The sequence below is a fragment of the Microcaecilia unicolor genome, chromosome 3 (assembly GCF_901765095.1).
Source record: "Microcaecilia unicolor chromosome 3, aMicUni1.1, whole genome shotgun sequence".
NCBI lineage: Eukaryota > Metazoa > Chordata > Amphibia > Gymnophiona > Siphonopidae > Microcaecilia > Microcaecilia unicolor.
The window spans coordinates 411,068,034-411,089,076 of record NC_044033.1 but is presented as its reverse complement, the minus strand read 5'-3'; the positions used below and the strand labels follow the sequence as shown (position 1 = coordinate 411,089,076).

The window sequence follows — 21,043 nt, the reverse complement described above, 5'->3', positions numbered from 1 at the left end:
GAGCTCCTGCATACAGGGTTTCCTAACTCTCTTTCTGCCTAGTGGCAGCCACTCTACACAACCTGCCAGCGTACACCCATGTCTTCCCTGATTGCAGCTAGGAGTCCAGTCCGGGTTCTTCATCTCCCCCTCTGGCTCCTTGCCTGCAATGCCTTCTGGGACTTGTATTTCAGACTGAAACTGCCTTAACCCAACTATCCTGGAGGTGACTTTATCACACTGTGCGGGAGAGCTACAGACAGGGTCATTGCTCTTCTGAGTTCCCTGGGATGGGTCATCAACTGGTAGAAAAGCCAGCTGCGCCCGACTCAATCCCTGGAGTATCTGGGAGTTCGATTCGACACCCAAGTGGGCAGAGTGTTCCTGCCGGACAACCGGAGCGTCAGGCTTCGGACCCAGGTGGACCAGTTCCTAGCCTCATCTACTCTTTGAGCTTGGGACTATGTGCAGCTGTTGGGCTCCATGACGGCCACGATGAAGGGAGTGCCCTGGGCCAGGGCTCATATGAGACCACTACAGCACCCTCTTCTGCGGCGGTGGACTCCAGTCTCGCAGGATTACGTCGTACGCCTTCCTTTGGATCCAGCGGTGCGAAAGGCGCTGAGTTGGTGGCTGAGGCCAGGCAAGCTGTCCGCAGGAATGCCTCTTACGACCCCGGAGTGGGTTGTCGTCATGACGGACGCCTGCTTGACGGGCTGGGGAGCCAACTGCCTGGGACGGACAGCACAGGGGCTCTGGTCTCCTGCAGAGTCAAAATGGTCCATCAACCTCCTGGAACTCCGAGCCATTCGGTTGGCGCTTCTAGAGTTTCTCCCGGTACTGGTGCTGAGGCCTGTGCGGGTCCTGTTGGACAATACCACGGCTGTTGCCTATGTCAATCACCAGGGAGGTACCAGGAGCGCCCCTCTAGCCAAGGAGGCCATGAAGCTATGCCTGTGGGCGGAAGCGAATCTGGAACAGCTGTCGGCGGCCCACATGAATGTCAAGGCGGACTTTCTCAGTCGCCATACCTTGGATCCCGGAGAGTGGAAACTGTCTGCTCGGGCGTTCTTGGACATCACGAAGCGCTGGGTCCGGCCGAGCCTGGATCTGATGGCGTCCTCGACCAATTGCCAAGTGCCGCGTTTTTTCAACAGAGGACGGGACCCTCGATCTCTGGGAGTCGATGCTCTTCTCCAGCAGTGGCCGGCACAGGAACTTCTTTACGTGTTTCCGCCCTGGCCCATGATGGGCAGGGTGCTAGGCCAGGTGGCAAAGCATCCAGGCCGGGTGATCCTGGTGGGTCTGGATTGGCCCAGATGTCCCTGGTATGCGGACTTAATCAGACTCTCAGTGGACGGCCCTCTGCGGCTGTCAGCGGAGTGGGGCCTCTTACATCAGGGTCCTGTGGTGATGGAGGATCCCTCCCCCTTTGGTCTTACGGCCTGGCTTTTGAGCGGAAGCGACTGAAGAAGAAGGGCTTCTCAGACAAGGTCATCGCCACTATGCTGAGAGCGAGGAAGCGCTCTACTTCTACCACTTACGCCAGGGTTTGGTGTACCTTTGCGTCGTGGTGCGAGGCAGGCTCTGTATCGCCGCTTCACTGCGCCAATATCTTCAGTGTTGGCGTTCCTGCAAGAGGGGCTGGAGAAAGGCCTGTCGCTCAGTTCGCTGAAAGTCCAGGTGGCGGTTCTAGCTTGCTTCAGGAGTCGTCTGAAGGGGACTTCCCTGGCTTCACAGCCAGGTGTGGTGCGCTTTCTCAAAGGAGTTAATCACCTGCGCCCCCCTCTGCACTCGATAGTGCCTACGTGGAATCTCAATCTGGTGCTACGGACCTTGCAGAAGCCGCCCTTCGAGCCCTTGCCAAGGGCATCGCTGAAGGTCCTGACATTGAAAGCGGTCTTCCTGGTGGCTATCGCATCAGCCAGAAGAGTTTCCGAGCTCCAGGTGCTCTCGTGTAGAGAGCCATTCCTGCGATTCACTGAGGCAGGAGTATCGATTCGCCCAGTGCCTTCCTTCCTGCCCAAGATTGTTTCTCGATTCCATGTGAATCAGCAGTTTTACCTACCCTCCTTTCGTAGGGAGGATTACCCAGAGGAGTACCCTGCGCTCAAATACCTGGATGTTAGACGGGTCATCATCAGATACTTGGAAGTGACCAATGATTTTCGGAAGTCAGATCACCTGTTCGTGCTGTTCGCATCTCTCGTAAGGCTCTGCAGGCATCTAAGCCTACGGTGGCACGTTGGGTCAAGGAGACGATCGCGGCAGCTTATGTGGCGGCAGGGAAGATTCCGCCTATTCAGCTGAAGGCACACTCTACTAGAGCACAAGCAGCCTCGATGGCGGAGTCCAGATCTGTCTCCTTGGAAGACATTTGCAGAGCGGCTACTTGGGCGTCGGCTCATACCTTCTCACGACATTACCGCTTGGATGTGGCGGCTCGGGCCGAGGCCCAGTTTGGGGCTTCAGTGTTGCGTTCAGGGATTTCCATGTCCCGCCCTGGGTGAGTACTGCTTCGGTACATCCCACCAGTCTGTGGATTGATCGGCTTGATGATAGGGAAGGTAAAATTATGTATCATACCTGATAATTTTCTTTCCCTTAATCATAGCCGATCAATCCATAGCCCCTCCCAGATATCTGTATTGTTTGTGTTCTGGTTACATTTCAGGTTCAAGTTCAGTCTTCATTTCCTGTTCACGAGGACTTCGTGTTCAAGTTCTTCCAATTGAAGTTTCTTCGAATTGAGACGATTTTGTGTTACAGTGAGCTGCTGCTTCCTGTCCCCCCGTTTCGGCGGTGGCTGGATTGATAACTAAATTATGCCGGCACTCCCTCCTGCTTCGTGCGGCTGTAGGGTATAGCTTTGTATCCCTCCCGCTTGGGCGGTGTTAGGGTAAGCCAGCTCCTCCCGTGGTTGCGGTAGCAGGATAAGCCAGTTCCCCCCACGTTGGCGGATGTGGTTTCCCGCCCACCGCCCTGGCGGTGGTGCGCTGGAATATTTCCCCTCCCCCGCTTCGGCGGTGGTGAGCTGGGCAGAGTGTCCCTTTGTGGGTGTAATTCTCTAAGTGCTGAGTCCTGCGGATGGAGCTTTGATATCGACATACTGGGGAATTTCCGGCAGCACATGACCACTTATAGGGAGGCAAAAGATTGCTTTCTATCTCCACCTGCTGGTAGATGGACACAACCCACCATTCTATGGATTGATCGGCTATGATTAAGGGAAAGAAAATTATCAGGTATGATACATAATTTTACCTTGGGAAAAGATATTAATGTGAACTGTAAAAGTTGCCAGTGAATTGGGGAGGGGAGAAGGAACAGGAAAATACTACCTGATTAGGATTTACTTTAACAAACCAGTGCTTGAGTTGTTCTGATAAGTCACTCCATAGCATACTGCTTGGAAATGGAACAGATCCAGAGTAATGTGCTTTTCAGTCAACCAGAATTGAGATTTCTGGTAAATTCTAAGCTAGGCTTGTATAGATCTGGTCTTGAAGAACCAAACCTACCCCGGGGTGTTATTTCCTGACCTTTATGTAATCTTAAAGATATGCACAAAATATTGTAATAGTATAGTTTCCTAAAGAAAGAGGAAATGTCTTAATTTAGAGTATAGAGAATGGGTTTAACTCCTTGAATCTTGGCTGATAAGTCTTCAATGTGTCAGGTTTTATAGGGCACTGTAGCACTCAGGTGGTCTCTTGCGTGGTAGGTTCACATTGAGAAATTTACAGTGCTTATAAAATATTCTGCCACAATAACACAGTGATGGGTTTTGGGATACATGAATATTTTGAACATGAAAATTTAAGTAAGTAGATTGTCTTCTGAACTGCATGACGGGAGATGAACAGCATTGGCATATTCTATATATTGCTATTTTTATGTTGGATGAATGGTCGGTCTCTGATTTGTGTCTTTTCTGTAAATGTTTGGTGTTCTTTTATATTTTTGTTTTAACTTGTAAATCGCCTACATTTGGCTGTGGCTTAGATTGGCGAGCCAGTAAATTGTGAAATAAACAAACTTCCTCACAGAAATGCTTGCAAAATGCTATTGGATATTACTTTTTATTTCCTCTAAAGCAGGAGTACTCAGTGTTGTATCTCGGGGGCTGCAACCCAGTCGGGTTTTCAGGATTTCTCCAATGAATATACATGAGATGTACTTATATGCACTGCCTCTGTTGTATGCAAATAGATCTCGTACATATTCTTTATGGAAATCCTGAAAACTCAACTGGGTTGTGGCCCTCAAGGATCAATATTGAGCACCCCTTTCTCTAAAGCATTATTGCTTATTCTTTTATCTAATCCTCCAGCAGTTTCTTCCTTTTATTTATTTTTTTTTTGGAGGGGGGGGTTGGGTGCTTCCAGTTCAGTTGCAACTGGTCTCTATTTGGTTATAACACCATGAATCTTTATGTGCACAAATCCCAAGTAAAGAGCACCTTTCCAAAATTCACTAGGTTTTTTTTTGTCATTTTTGAGCTATGCAATTTTGTTCGTCATCGTTCAGTTCTGGTCGCCATATCTTAAAAAAGATATAATGGAATTAGAAAAGGTTCAAAGAAAAGCGATCAAAATGATAAAGGGGATGGAACTCTCCTCATATGAGGTAAGGCTAAAGAGATTAGATCTCTTCAGCTTGGAAAAGAGATGGCTGAGGCGATCGAGGTCTATAAAATCCTGAGTGGTGTAGAACGGGTAAAAATGAATCAATTTTTTTTCACTCTTTCAAAAAGTATAAAGACCAGGTACACTCAGTGAAATTACATGGAAATACTTTTAAAACAAATAGCAGGAAATATTTTTTTCACTCAAAGAATAGTTAAGCTCTGGAACTCGCTGCTGGAGGACGTTGTAACAATGTTGGCGTATCTGGGTTTAAAAAAAGGTTTGGACAAGTTCCTGGAGGAAAAATCCATAGTTTATCGGGATAGCAAGGGGAAGCCACTGTTTCCCCTGAGATTTGTAACTTGGAATGTTGCTACTATTTGGGTTTCTGGCAGGTACTTGTGACTTGGATTGGCCACTGTTGGAAACAGGATTCTGGACTAGATAGACCATTGGTCTGGCTGTTCTTATGTTATTAAGTTCTAAGACAAGATTAATTTACTGTAGCTTATACCTGTGCCAAAACTCATCAGACACGCTAATAATTTGTTGATGTCTGTTACAGATATCTGTGATTGATGAGCTAGAACTGGCAATGCAACAGCTTCATCAACAAAAAGCCCTTACCTTGTTGATGCGCAGACAAGATGATTTGCGAAGTGAAGCAGCATTTATTCAACAGTTAACAAGTTAGTAACAATGGCAGTTTGAAGGAGGAAAAAAGTAATTAGCATTTTTTTGTGCATGCTAGTTTATTCAGCAAATAGATAATGATTTAAATACCATTTTTCCCATGGAGCGTGTGTTTATCTCCTAGATAAGTTTTGAGATCTTCTCTGGAATTCTGATATTGGCTGTTTAGTTTCTTGCAGATTAAAAAAAAAAAGCAGGTTTTTATTTTTTTAAGTGTGAAATATGTTGTGAATATTTATTTGTGATTCATCTAGACATGTGACTTATACAGATTATAATAAATAAAATGAAATAACGCAACATCAGCCAGATTGAAGTGCCAAAGGCTCAATGCTATGCAATAGTTTATAGTTCTCAGGTAGTGAAAATAATTATTTTAAAAGGAAATTTCTTCTGCAAATTTAGGAGCTTTCTTCCAGTGTACTTTGTTTACTCTCTGACCCTTACTGGGGTTTGTCTGGAGGTTGCTCCTCCCTTATTGTCTCTATAGGTAGTTTGAGCACTGCCAGGAAGGGCACAGGTGTACTAAAGCACATACCAAACTGCAGATTCTGGAGAAAATAGCTGATGACTAGTTTTCCCTCTCGGAAGTAGAGTGAACTATCAGCTGGTGTTTCAGACTGACCAGGCCTAATGTGCCTCATTGACAAAGTATAGAATAATTTGTTCATTTGTATAAATGAATGTAAAAGTACTAATTCAGATTCTTTGCCTGCACAGTTCTCTTGCCATAATGGGGGGAAAAAAAAGTCTGAATAGTCTTGTTTGGTAAGCTTGATCCTCTTTGTATAAGGGAATACATACGTTCAAAAAATATCGAAATTTGATATTATATGATTACTATATTTGGTACAATCCAAGCTTTTCTTATATTAAAAGAATTTTATTTAGGGCCTTGTTTACTAAGCTGCAAAGATTGGCAGGAGGATGGAGCCTTAGAGGCATATTTTCAAAGCACTTAGCCTTCCAAAGTTCCATAGGTTTCTATGGAACTTTGGAAGGCTAAGTGCTTTGAAAATATGCCTCTTAGTAATCCTGGACCTCTGAACACTTTTGTATAATTTTTATAGTGCTGCTGGAGAGGTATACATTGCTGTACATTGGTCTGTGCCCGAAGGCTTAGTGGCACTCATTGTTGACTTGCCCAAGGTCAAAAGGAGTGTCAGTGGAAAAAGTGAGAACTGAGTGTTAGCTTTCCTAATTCTTCGCCCATTGCTTTAATCAGTGGGCCAATTCCTCTTGAGCTGCCTTTGTTATCTAGAGCAGTGCGCCTATTCTAGTAGAATCTTGAGCTGCCTTTGTTATCTAGAGCAGTGCTTCTCAAACAGTGTACCACTGAGAGCTTACCAGTGTATCAACTCACCAGTCGCCTATGCAGTGTTCAGCATCTGACAGCCCTGCCACCTCTGACTTAAGAAATCACATCAGAGGGTGCGGTACCAGAAGACTCTGAGCATTGGCTCAGGTTCTGAGGTCTCATGCTGCCATTTTCTGTTTTCACAGTAGCAGTGCAGAAGGGGAGAGGTCGGGGAGAGGTGCTGGACCCAGGAGGAGGTAGGAGGTGGAAAGGTAGAAGTCAGGGATAGCATCTGGACATAGGGGCATAGGAGCCAACATTTCAAAATGATTGGGGTTATCCTGTGTTTGGAGAGGGTGTATTTGTTTTTTGCGTATGTAACTGAGGCCAAATATTGTGTGGTCATAGAGTGTCTGTAGGAATCTAGCATATTCAATTTCCCAATAGGTGTATTGATGTTGTGGAATGTGGACTCACTTCAATGTTAAATCCCCCCCCCCCCCCCCCCCCCAAGGAAGGTCCTTGTTGGTGCTGTTTTGAAATCATAGATTTGCTCTTTAGGTCCTGAGTGACTTTTTTTAGGATTTTCTATTAATTTTAATATGCCTGCTACTGGAAATGGGTCATGTTGCTGTTGAGATAGTATTGTGAATTTTATGGGGAAATTCTCTAGTTCTGGTCTGAACTCATTGTTCTGTGAGGAGGGCTTCTGTGGGTGCAGAGTGTGTTTGTATTTAACATTGTGACAGGACAGGGTCAGGAGTTGGTATTTTTTTATATCCAGGCTACATAATTTTAAACAAGTTTTGTTTATAACCAATGTTAGCAGTTTTCATTTTTTTTTCTAGTAGCCTGGGAGTATACATTGCATTCCTTTTTTTTTCCCCATGGGTTAACTGCCTAACCAGTGTTCTGAATGAGGGACTGTCCTCGCCCTCCTCCGTGAGCAGAATTTGCAGGGGGCCCTCTCTTTTGGGTTCCTTTGGGGGGTGCATAATTTCATTCCTTACCTCAGGCAGCAGATTGCCTCGAGCCGGTCCTAGGTGTAAGTGCTACTAGGTGAGGGAGCCAAGAGGAAAAATGTTTTATGCTGGGGGGGAGGGGTGACCATTTTCTCTGGGAAGGAAGGTTAGAAAAAAGTGCTTCCTGGGAGGGAAGGGTGTTGGAAAGAAGTGCTTCTTGTGAAGCCAAGAAAAAATGTGCTGCCTGTTTGGAGTGGGGTGGAGTGAGGCAGAGAAAAAGTGATGCCTGCTCCAAAGGAAATTAATTAACATCTGGAATCAGATCCTGAACATTGAACTCCTTAATTTGGTTACTTTAATCATACTGTTATTATTTAACGTTATACTTTATCCTACATTTTGCGTATCTGATATGTATCAATTATTTCTTTAAATCTAATTTTCTTGATATGTTATGTACCTTAATTGAAACAATACTCTGTTCTTCTCATTCCGTTAATGATGATTGTCATTGCGGCATAATGTAAGCCACATTGAGCCTGCAAAGAGGTGGGAAAATGTGGGATACAAATGCAGCAAATAAATTAATAAATCCTGTCATCCTAGTATGCTTCTAATTTCTACATAATTTGTTTTTTAAGCTTTTAGAGTTGTTTTAAAAAAATATATTATTATTATCAGTGGCAAATAACTAGTAAATATGACAGCTTTGCAAATTGTGCTTTGATGTGCCTGGAGGATCAAGCAAGTTTGAAAATGTGCCCCAAAATAAAAAAGGCCTGGCATGTGTTTTCATGCTGCAGAGGATACATTTGGACTGGCTTGGGGGAATATTCCTCTCTGTTCCTACCTCTCCTCTCCCTTACCCCCCACCCCCCAGCATTTAATTTTCAAAAGGATGACTATGATATAAAATTAAGAAAATGGTTAAAAAGAAGCTTAAGGGATTGGCTACAAGGCTTTAAATCAGGCACGGATGTTATTTAAAAATACTGTATTGGAAGCCCAGACACGATAGCCGGCATGGTTAAAAGGTGACATGAATGCTCTTCTAGTCTTTTGCCATTAGATTTTACTTAGGGATATAATTAATATGCCCTGACCTTGAAATAGTGAGAGTGAAACGCTGGCCAGCATTGGTCTTGGAATGATATGTTGGCAAGAGAGGATTAGATAAATGAAATCACCAACGAGATCAACCAAAGCCTACAAATCATGCACTCCTGGGCGGATGCATTCCAGTTAAAACTCAACGCGGAAAAAACACAATGTCTTGTACTCACCTCACAACACAACAAAAACAACTACTCCACCATAACCACACCATACTGCTCCCTCCCCATTGCACAAAACCTAAAAATACCATTGACCGAAACCTCACATTCGATGCCCATGTGAAGAACACAACGAAAAAGATGTTCCACTCCATGTGGAAACTCAAAAGAGTAAAACCTTTCTTCCCGAGATACATATTCCATACCTTAGTACAGTCAATGGTAATAAGTCATCTGGACTACTGCAACGCACTGTACGCTGGCTGCAAAGAACAAAATATTTAAAAACTCCAAACAGTTCAGAATACCGCCGCCAGACTCGTATTTGGAAAAACCAAATACAAAAGTGCAAAACCCTTGAGAGAAACGTCATTGGCTCCCACTCAAGGAACGCATTGCGTTCAAAATCTGCACGATTGTACACAAAATCATTCACGCAGACGCCCCAATCTACATGCTAAACCTTGTGGACCTCCCTCCCAAGAACGCCATAAGATCATCCCGCAAATTTCTCAACCTGCACTTCCCCAGCTGTAAAGGACTAAAATACAAGCTGATACATGCCACCACCTTCTCTTACATGAGTACGCAGCTGTGGAATGCATTGCCTACAGCCCTGAAAGTTGACGAAATAACTAGCTTCCGCAAATCTTTGAAGACTCATCTCTTCAACAAGGCCTACTAAGAGAACCCACAGCCTCACAACATTACCTCACCAATATTCCCAATTATTACAACATTACCTCACCAATATTTCCAATTATTAAAGTCCACCTTCTATACCATCCGAATAACACCTTCCTTCTTTCTTCCTTTACTTAATCTCTGTACAATACTAAGTGTTTTTGTTATCATGAAATGACTATACTATAACAAACTATGTAAGCCACATTGAGCCTGCAAATAGGTGGGAAAATGTGGGATACAAATGCAATAAATAATAATAATAGTATTGCAATATCTTGAGAGGCTTTAATTTTTGTGAGCTAAATAGTGTGATTTAGAGTACAACATAAAAACTATAAAATCGGTATGGAGGTTTTTATGTCAATGATGCAGTGTTTCTCACCTCCAAGGGTGTTCATGCCTGGGGCTCTTTGAGGCTTTTTCTCCCATCTTTTATTTTTTTTTTTGTGTTATTCTAAGTGAGCTATATGGATGTTTTGAGGATAGTATATGTACTTTGTATTGATATCATGTGCAAAGAGGCAAACCTTACCCAGACAGTCCTTCCACAATATCACAAAGATGTTTGAAATTGCTGGCCCAAGGACCAATCCCTGCAGAACACCACTGTTAACATCCTTTCTCCAAGGACAAACAAGCTTGTTTATGCCATCCCGCATCACCTGGCTCAGCAAATTTGCTAATGTAAAATCCAGAGCTTTTAGGAGCACAAGCTGCACTCCAGCATGCATGCGCAAGAGCCTTCCCACCCGCTGCGTGAATGCACCACTTTAGTTTTGTTTTTTCCACGTGAGAAGCAGCTACTTTTCTGCTCGCTCCTCACATGCCCGGTTAGAGTGATTTTTGAGTGCCTTTTGGTGGTTTTCTACCCGCTTGTTTGTTTTGTTTAGCCTTTAAAAGAAAAAAAGACCTTTATTTTCTTAGTGTTTTGCCCCGCGTCTAAGGTTTCTTTTCTTTTTCGACGCAGGCTGTTTTCAGGTCTGCCCAATCGGGTCTCTTCTTTTGTGCCTTTCCCTTTTATCAGGCACCATCGCGACTTTTGATTTGGCCGAAGCGATTTTTCCTTCCATATCCATGAAGACTCCCAGTGGCTTCAAGTGTTATACCTGGCGTAGCCAGACCATCTCCTAAAAGCTCTGGATTTTTCTTAGGCAAATTTGCCTAGCCAGGCAACGCAGCACGGCGTCTACCTACTTGTGAGAATAAGAAGCCTGTCCTCGGAGAATACTTGCTACAGGTAAGTATCTTTGCTTTTCCTTGGAACAAACTCCATTTACCACTACTCTGTCTTCCATTTAACCAGTTTTTAATAACCCAGTCAGTCACTTTAGGGCCCATACCGAGGGCACTCATTTTATTTGTCATCTATGTGGAACTGTGTCAAAGGCTTTGCTAATATCCATGTATAACACAACTAGCGCCCCTCCCATGTCTGTTTGGTTACCCAGTCAAAGAAATCAATCAGATTTGTCTGACAAGACCTGCCTTTAGTGAAACCATGCTGTCTCGTAGTCCATTCAATTCTAGAAACCTTACAATCCATTAGTTTACTCACCACTGAAGTCAGACTAACAGGTCTGCAATTTCCATCCTCCTCCTTACTTCTGTTCTTGTGCAGAGTGACCACATTAGTCTTTCTCCAATCCTCCGGGACCACTCCAGACTAAGGAAGTATTGAAGAAGTCAGACAACGGAGCCCCCAGAACTTCAGAGTTCCTTGAGTACCCTTGGACGTATCCCATCAGGTCCGTCTTGTTGTCTGTTTTTAATTTAGCTAGGTCCTCATGAACACAGTCTTCTGAGAATCAGTTTTGATCTACCATATATCCATTCCCATTATCATTTGTTTTCTGTGGTCCTACCCCTTGCTTTTTTTCTGTGAACACAGAGCAGAAATAATTGTTAAGCAGTTTAGTTTTATCCTTAGCTTCTACAGATTCCTCCCCTTTACCCTTAACCCTCATGATGCCATTTTGACACTTAATCCTATCACTTACATTTCTTAAAAAAAAAAAAACCCCAGTCTTAACTTTGCTTCCATTTGCATTTTTGCTTTCCTGATGGCTTTTCCAGCTACTCTTTTCTAAATATTTTTGCCTGTCTTCATTTTTCAGTGTTGTCTTGAAATTTATGAAGGCAAACCTTTTTAACCTTTCCTTTTCAGCTACTACATTTTGAAAACCAAAGCGGCCTTCTTTTCTTCTTTCTTTTATGCACTTTTCTAACATAACGTTTGTTGCCTTAAAAATAGCTCCTTTCAGTTTTGCCCACTGATGTTCTGCTTCCTTCATCTGTTCCCATTCAACTTTTCCTTGAGGTATTTCCCTGTGTTGGCAAAGCTAGTTCTTCTTTTGAAGTCTAGAGTATTCCATCTTGAATAAGCACTTTTTTTCCTATGCTGTAATATTGAAACACATCATTCAATGATCACAAGATGCCAAATAATCCACCGTAACATCAGAACACTCTCCCTGTTTGTAAGCAACATGTCAAGAATAGCTCCATTCTGTGTGGGTTCCATTACCAACTACTGGAACAATTCTTTCTATAGAGAATCCAAGATCCCCTTGCTTCTAGATGATCCTGCAGCAGGGATTCCCCAATCAATGTGAGGCATATTAAAATATCCTATCAGTAGTACTTACCCTTTCCTAGCTATCTTGTGAATATCTTCAATTAAATCGGTCTGTTTCTTCTGACTGTGAGGGAGGCCTGTATATCATACCAATGTAAATATGTTTTTCATTCCCGTTTTACAGATGAACCCACTGTGCTTTTTTCTTATCCCATATGTCCTATAATTTTGTTTCTTTAATAATAATCTTAGCATATAATGCCACTCCTCCACCAATTTTTCCTACCCTGTCCTTTCTGAAAAGATTATAGCCAGGTATAACTATATCCCAGTCATGGTTCTCTGTGAATCATGTCTCTGTGACCGCCTTCTACCATTACAGCCTCTAGATCTAAAATTTCCTTCCCATACTATGGGCACTGGTGTAAAGGATCTCCAGATATTACATTTTTTTTCTCACTTCTATAAAGGTGTTTGATGTCTTGCATTCCTGAGGGTTATTAATGACTTTATTTTTTTTCTCACCCCTCCCCAGTTAAAGCACTCTTTAGTACATTAGCCAGTCTGTTATGAAAGACACTTTGTCCCTTCTTTGGTAGATAGACACTATCTCTGCTCTGTAGCTCTTGGAAAATGATCCCGTGGTCTAGGAAACTGAAGCACTCACATTGGCACCACGTAGCATCAGGGCATGCTAGGGAGGTAACATTCCTTGATGAAATCAAGGACTACTCTGTAGAGCAGCTGGTACTGGATCCAACAAGAGAAGGATAAATTCTAGACCTAGTTCTTAGTGGAGCGCATGATCTCATGTACGAGGTAATGGTGCTGGGGCTGCTTGACAACAGTGATCATAATATGATCAGATTTTATATCTGCTTTGGAGTGAGTGTACGCAGGAAATCCAATATGTTAGCATTTAACTTTCAAAAAGGAGACTATGATAAAATGAGAAGAAATGAAAACTGATGAACATCTACGAAGGTCAAAAGTTTACATTGGGCATGGATGAAGTTCAAAAACACCATCCTGGAAGCCCAGGCCATTTATATTCCATGTATTAAAAAAGGAGGAAGGAAGACCAAACGACAGCCGGCGTGGTTAAAAAGTGAGGTGTGAAGGAAGCTATTAGAGCTAAAGAAAATCCTTCAGAAAATGGAAGAAGGAACTGACTGAAAATAAGGAATTGCAAGTAAAATGCAAAGCACTGATAAGGAAGGCAAAGAGAGACTTTGAAAAAAAGATTGCGCTGGAGGCAAAACACAAAGTAAAAAATTTTTTAGGTATATTAAAAGCAAGAAGCCAGCAAAAGAATTGGTTGGATCACTAGATGACGAGGGGTAAAAGAGGCCTTTCAGGGAAGACAAAGCCATAGCGGAAAGATTAAATGAATTCCTTGCTTTGGTCTTCACCGAGTAAGTTTTGGGAGAGATACTGGTGCCAGAAATAGTATTCAAAGCTGACGAGTCAGAGAAACTGTAATCCGTTGGGTTGGTCGTGAGCCCTTGAGCCCCGGCCGAGACCCACAGATCGCAGACCAAGGCCGGGGGGAGACCGACCCCCCACTGCACGCCCCAACTACCCAAATCCCTAGCCTGCCCCTTCCCCCAGCACCTCAGGAAGAAAGGGAAATAGGCATACAAACGGGCCTCACAGCCGAACTGGAACCCAGACACACCCAGGGAGAGGAGAAAGGAACCCAGGAGTCCCCCCAGGACCCCGAGGTGCCAGCCACACGCTGTACACCAGCCACAGGGCAGGGGAAAACAAAGAACCAGAGCGGGGCCACATCCTCCCAGGGGACCGGCGCAGGGCAGGGTAACTAATACAGGAAGGCCCCTGAAACCACAGGCGAATGTGGAGACAACAGCCCAAAAGACCCCCACCCCAGGGCAGAGGGGAGAATGAACACACCAACCCTACAAGCCAGAGACAGGAGCAGCAAACAAAAGGGTAACCTAAGCCCCAACCAAATACCAGAGAAAAGAGACAGTAAAAGAAGGAAATCTCTGACAGAATACCCAGAAGACAGAGGCAGAGCCACAGTACACAGGGGGTTAAACTTACTGAGCCAGCAAGCAGGAACACAAGGGAGAGAGATCCTTAAGTAAACAAACAACCAGGGAGAAAGCTGTCAGGGCTGAACAGGAGCCCAGCCCCCCACAGAACAAACATCAGCTGGCTTCCCACAGAGAACTGCAAGCAGCGAGAGAAAGCCCAGCTGGAGTCAAGAACTGATCACACACACTCACACACACACACACACACACTCCCTGAACAGGAAAACACAGATCAAAGCCAGAGCACAGCACAACATAATGCCAAAGCAGGGAAAGCAGAGACATGCAGGCTAAAGTACTACCCCCTGACGTCAGTACAAACCTTGACAGCCAATCAGGAATGAAGTCCACCCCCTGCCAAACCGGCACAATCATAACAGAAACTGAATGAAATCTCTATAAACCTGGAAGATGTAATGGGACAATTTGACAAATTGAAGAGTAGCAAATCTTCTGGACCAGATGGTATTCATCCCCAAGTACTGATAGAATTGAAAAATGAACTGGCGGAACTATTGTTAGTAATATGTAATTTATCTTTAAAATCAAGCATGGTTCCAGAAGATTGCAGGGTAGCCAATGTAACACTGCTTTTTAAAAAAAGGTTCCAGAGGTGATCCGGGAAATTATAGATTGATGAACCTGATGTTGGTGCTGGGCAAAATGCTGGAGACTATTATAAAGAACAAAATTACAGTGCATATTCAAAAGCATGGATTAATGAGACAAAGCCAACATGGATTTAGTGAACGGAAATCTTGCCTCACCAATCTATTACATTTCTTTGAAGGGGTGAACAAACGTGGATAAAGGAGAGCTGGTCGATATTGTGTATCTAGATTTTCAAAAGGCATTTGACAAAATACTTCATGAAAGACTCCAGAGGAATTTTGAGAGTTATGGGACAGGAGGTAGTGTCCTTTTTTGAATTAAAAACTGGTTAAAAGGTGGAAAACAGAGAGTAGGGTTAAATGATCAGCATTTTTAATGGAGATGAGTACATAATGGGGCTTCCCAGAGGTCTGTGCTAGGACTGCTGCTTTTTAACATATTTATAAATGATCTAGAGATGGGAGTAACTAGTGAGGTAATTAAATTTGCTGATGACTTAATGTTATTCAAAGTTGTTAAATCTCGAGAGGATTGTGAAAAATTAGAAGAGGACCTTAAGAGACTGGGCATCTAAATGGCAGATGATGTTTAATGTGAGCAAGTGCAAAGTGATGCATGTGGGAAAGAGGAACCTGAATTATAGTTACGTAATGCAAGGTTCCACATTAGGAGTCACCAACCAAGAAAGGGATTTTGATGTCATCGTTGATGATACGTTGAAACCCCCTGCTCAGCGTGCTGTGGTGACTAAGAAAGCAAATAGAATGTTAGGTATTTTTAGGAAAGGAATGGAAAACAAAAATGAGGACGTTATAATGCCTTTGTATCACTCCATGGTGTGACCGCATCTCAAAAAAGATATAGTGGAATTAGAAAAGGTATAGGCAAGGGTGATGAAAATGATAAAGGGGATGGGACGACTTCCCTATGAGGAAAAGCTAAAGTGGCTAGTGCTCTTCGGCTTGGAGAAAAGACGGCTGCAGGGAGATATAATGGAGGTATATAAAATAATGAGTGGAGCGGAATAGGTAGCCGTGAATCGCTTGTTTACTCTTTCCAAAAATACTAGGACTAGGGGGCATGGTACAAAGTAGTAAATTTAAAACTAATCTGAGCAAATATTTCTTCACTTAACGTGTAATTAAACTCTGGAATTCATTGCCAGAAAATGTAGTAAAAGCAGTTAGCTTAGCGGGGTTTTAAAAGGTTTAGATAGCTTCCTAAAAGAAGTCTATAAGCCATTATTAAAGTGGACTTGGGGAAAATCCACTGCTTATTTCTAGGATAAGCAGCATAAAATGTATTGTACTGTTTTGGAATCCTGCCAGGTACTTATAACCTGGATTGCCCACTATTGGAAACAGGATGCTGGGCTTGATGGACCTTCGGTCTGTCCCAGTATGGCAACACAACTGTTGTGTACTTATGTACTTGTGTGCAGCTTGCTACTATAACCGTTAGGCTGCTACTCCTTCATTCTGAAGAGTCACCCAATGTATCATGCTCCTTTTTTAGTACTAACAAAAAGGAATGGAATGTAATTTGTTTCAATTACTCTAATGCTACTAGAGGCATATGAATTTTGAGGACATTCCAGAGCTGTGGCCACATGTATATGGTATAGATTGCATGACCCCTCTCTGTGATTCTGTTAGGATGTAGTTTTCAGACCAAAATTACTGCATTAAAATAATTCTTTACAATATAAATAAAATAAATTATGCACCATGCACACTTGGGGGATATAAGGAGATAATAAAGTTTCATTTTCTTGTTCCTCTTGTATTTAATAGGCAATTCTAGAATATCTGCAAATGATGGTGTGAGTGTTAATGAGAAAACTCATCTGGAAGAGTGCAAGTCCCGAAGGTAACTGATAAATGAGTTTGTATATATATATATATATATATATATATATATATATATATATATATATATATATATATATATATATATATATATATATGTATTAACCTATTAACCAGTGAAAAAATAAAGATATTGGAAACTGGTAGAATTAGATGTGAAATACAATTGCATAAAATGAAGCAAAACTTTGCAAAAATGACATACAAGAAAACAGCATTATAATGAACACTAAGAGGAGGTGAAGTGATCAGCGCTTTTTTTTCATCCTTCAACGAGAAATGAAAAAAAAAAGCTTAATTTGGCTTCCACGTTATAGACAAGGCATTGAGTGTGTTAAATTTTTCAGCAGTGTGAAGTTTGTAGCATCTATAGAAGCAGACTGTTCCACCAAAATGTTTCATTGAGAAATTTTATGTTTTTCCAGTGTTTGAATATTTGTTGCATACAAATTGCAATAAGTGCATCAGTTAGTTTAGGTTTGCAAGGGGAATCATGGAAGCAGGGGTGAAGAGAGCATAAAAGAGATGAGATGTCAGAGGAACATTGAATAATTTGCTTAATTGTTGACCAGATTCCCAGTCAGAAGGGAGTGTATTGGAGGACACTCAATCATATGAAGTATAGTGCCAACAGAGTTTGAGTAATGCCAACAAGTGGCTTGCTGTAGTAATTTTGCTCTCTAAATTCTCCATGAAATCCATACAGCCTTATGGATGTTATACCTTAATGTATTCTTCTTTACCATGTATGTATGCACATGGTTTATATATATATATATATATATATATATATATATATATATACACCATGATCAGTTCCATATATGCTATGTACCATGTATGTTACCATGTATGTATGCACCTTTAACGTAACACCACTTGTAATTTTGTTACCCGGAAATGGCAACCGCCATTACGGCAAATGTAAACCACATTGAGCCTGCAAATTGGTGGGAAAATGTGGGATACAAATGCTACTAATAAAATTCCAAAGAGCTGCCCAATTGGGTTATAGAGAAGCATTAGGGAAGTCTGCAGACCATACCTTGTGTAGATCAGTATGAGGACCATATTTCTTCTCTCTCAATATTTTGTGAAGGTGGATATCACCTTGCCTTCTGCGAGAGTTAAATTACACCAAAATTTAATGATGGCGTGGGTGAATAAATTGTTTAATGAGAGGGTACTTCCTTTGATGCTTTGAGACAGATGTGTCCATTTAGATTCATAAGAGGACAATAATGGATAAGTAGACTTAACATAGGAAAATGATTTGAAGCTGCGCAACTGATTTGAAGTCCAAATATTAGACTTTTGCTGTTTTTTCCAAAAGAAAGTTTTGTTTTTGAATTTTTTTTGTATCAATTTCAATAAACAGTCAAAGAAATTTGAATAAGGAAACAGACATTCAGTAGTGATTACAAAATAACTACTATCAATCTGTAGGAAATAAAATAAATCTGAAAACAATCTGCTAGACTACATATGAGAGTGAGATCACAATTCACACATATTAGAAGGAATATCACAATCAAAAATTAAAAAACAAACAAACTAAGATGCACAGTTGATAACCATCTATAACAAATGTGACTGAACTTAAAAGAGAAAAACCCAGTTATATGTATCACAGCCCCGTAACTCCTCTATCTTCAAGAAAAATTGGAGCTGTACAGGATCATAGAAATCATAAGAATGTTGGTTTAAATAGACCAAACATTTACATGGGTATCTTATTAAAATTTAGCCCCCAAAGCAATAACTTGTTTATATTTAAATCTTTTTATTGATGGAAAGATCAATACAAACAAGCATAAAACTGCAATAAGAACATAATACAGGTGCAAGAAAAATCATCCAACCTTCTCACAGTCGTCAATGAATTTGTATTTTATCCCCAGTCACCCCAAACTCTGTCCCTATTTCCTCTAGTTTGATTCCACAATTGTTATTGATAACAAATCAAATATTACAGCAATGCCATGAAAACTATTACTACCATAGATACAACAAAGTGACCAAAGGAAAAGAAATTGTCTTTCAACTTTTAGCAGTCCCCCCCCCCCCTCACCAAGTAAGTAGAGGTAAATAATAATAATGTAAAAAAAAAACCCTTTCCTTCCTCCCTCCACCCCCTCTCCCTCCCTGGGAGAGCACTGAGGCACAGGTCCTCCAAATCCAGCAATCGCAAGCAGCTTAAAATAAAGCTTCGTGCCTTGGGAGATAAAAGTATATGATTCCCACTCACTGTTCTACTCTCCCAGAGCATATGTTGATGTAGTAAATTGTGCCAGCCCCAAAAAGAAGGGACTCAGATGAGGTTCCATACCTTGAGAACTGCTTTCCTGCCCAGGAACGTCACCTTATGGAAATATTTCTTCCTTCTCCCCCCCCCCCCCCTCCCCTGCAACTGAACTCTCACATTTTATGTAATAAAAAATCAATGGCTGAAAGGGGAATTATGGAATGCAAAATCTTACCTACGTATCTAGTAACTTGAGTCCAGAATTTATTAACCTTTGGACACCCCCAAAAGGCATGGAAAAAAGAATTAGGTTGGGTCCTGCATTTTGAACACAGAGGGGAATCAATGCCACCCGTATGAAACAACTGAGTCTGGGAGATATATGTACGGTATAAAATTTGAAAGCCACTCTCGTAATTCTGTTGCTTGAGTAATCTGAGGGATATGTGCCAATGAAGTTGCTAAATCCAAAGATTTTGGCAATCCCTGCAAATCCGCTGCACACCGCTCCTGCACCCTGACACAAGGGGTAGTTGGGAATAGGCATAACAGCTCCCCATAGAGACAAGATACAGTAAGGCGATCCCGATTCGGCAGGGTGAAAAAAGACTATAAACGCTGCAAAAGAGTTGTCGACAAAGCTCCCTTGTCCAAACATCGTACATAATGGCCTAGTTGGTGATAAGCAAAACTATTCTCCAAGGTAATAGGTGTTTCCAGGCCCAGCGACCCCAGAGGAATCAGGTTTCAGATAGACTGAGATGAAGGTTTTACAAATACAGATAGATTCCCAGTTGATAATGGATTCTTATGTATTTTTGATACCTAGTGGAGGAGTAGCCTAGTGGTTAGTGCAGCGGACTCTGATCCTGGGGAACTGGGTTCAATTCCCACTGCAGCTCCTTGTGACTCTGGGCAAGTCACTTAACCCTCCATTGTCCCAGGTACAAATAAGTACCTGTATATAATATGTAAACCGCTTTGAATGTAGTTGGAAAAACAACAGAAAGGCGGTATATAAGTCCCATTCCCTTTGTCTTATCTGCTTAATAACAGAAGCCCTAGTTTTATCTCATTTTGATTATTATAATTTAGTAATTAGAGAGGCAGTTACATAGACTTCAGATCTTGCAGAATGTAGGAACCAAATCAATTTTGTGAGGAAAATGGAATGATCATGCTACTCCTTACTTGATAAAATTACTTTGGGTTCTACCAAGGGGGAGAATTTTATTTACTGTACTTAGAATATCTCGTGTGTAAGTCGAGGGCAGTTTTGGGACTAAAAATGGCCAGAACTGCTGTGACCCATGTAAAGTTAAGGTTCCCTTCCTGTCCTTCCTCACCTGGTCCAGCACACCTCTCTCTCTGTCCTCTCCACGCCCAAGTTTGGCATATCTTCCCTCTTCCCCCTCCCCCAACAGTATACCTTAAAATTTCTTTAGAGGTTGCCAGTAACAGTGACAGCAGTGATAAACACACACTGCCTGTGGCCTTACCCAGAGCCTTTCTTCTGATGTGTCCTGTCTGATGTGACTGAAGATTGAAACTTCTTTGAGAAAAAAATTAAGCTTTGTTTTAAAAACTTCTGAAATTGGTTAAGAATAATTTTTAACAATGAAATATTATTATTTTTGTTCAGCGGTGAATTTTAGTTTTCAGTGTATCATACACATGATCATTGACTGAAAGTTGAATCACGACAGAAGAAAGGTTGAGTACCACTGTTGTATCCTATCATTAATGAGTGTTTGTTATAAAATCCAGAGCTTACCGAAGGCAAGTGAGAGAGAGTTCTGAGCAGGTTGGTCACCATGAGGGAATGTCAAGTGATGATGAGATGTCTCCACTAGAGTCAACAGATTTCCAGAAGAGCAGAGGTAATATATTTTCATGTGTTTTTTTTTTTATTTTTTTTATTACATTTGTACCCCGCGCTTTCCCACTCATGGCAGGCTCAATGCGGCAGGCAATGGAGGGTTAAGTGACTTGCCCAGAGTCACAAGGGAGCTGCCTGTGCTGGGAATCGAACTCAGTTCCTCAGTTCCCCAGGACCAAAGTCCACCACCCTAAGTTACTTTCCATTATTATCTTAACCTTGCATAAACATTTATATTTGAACCAATCTCTACAAAGTTCCTGGAGATACCAAAGAGTAGAAGT

At 42.0% G+C, this 21,043-nt stretch overlaps 1 protein-coding gene across 1 annotated transcript in view; it reads left to right on the top strand.

The window, feature by feature from the left end:
• Positions 1–21,043, top strand: part of GCFC2 (GC-rich sequence DNA-binding factor 2) — a 111,799-nt gene that overhangs the window by 38,349 nt on the left and 52,407 nt on the right. Inside the window, exons 8-10 of the mRNA XM_030198793.1 lie at positions 5,173–5,296; positions 16,561–16,636; positions 20,648–20,760. Coding sequence (XP_030054653.1) covers positions 5,173–5,296; positions 16,561–16,636; positions 20,648–20,760 — 313 coding nt within the window. The remainder of the gene's footprint in view (positions 1–5,172; positions 5,297–16,560; positions 16,637–20,647; positions 20,761–21,043) is intronic.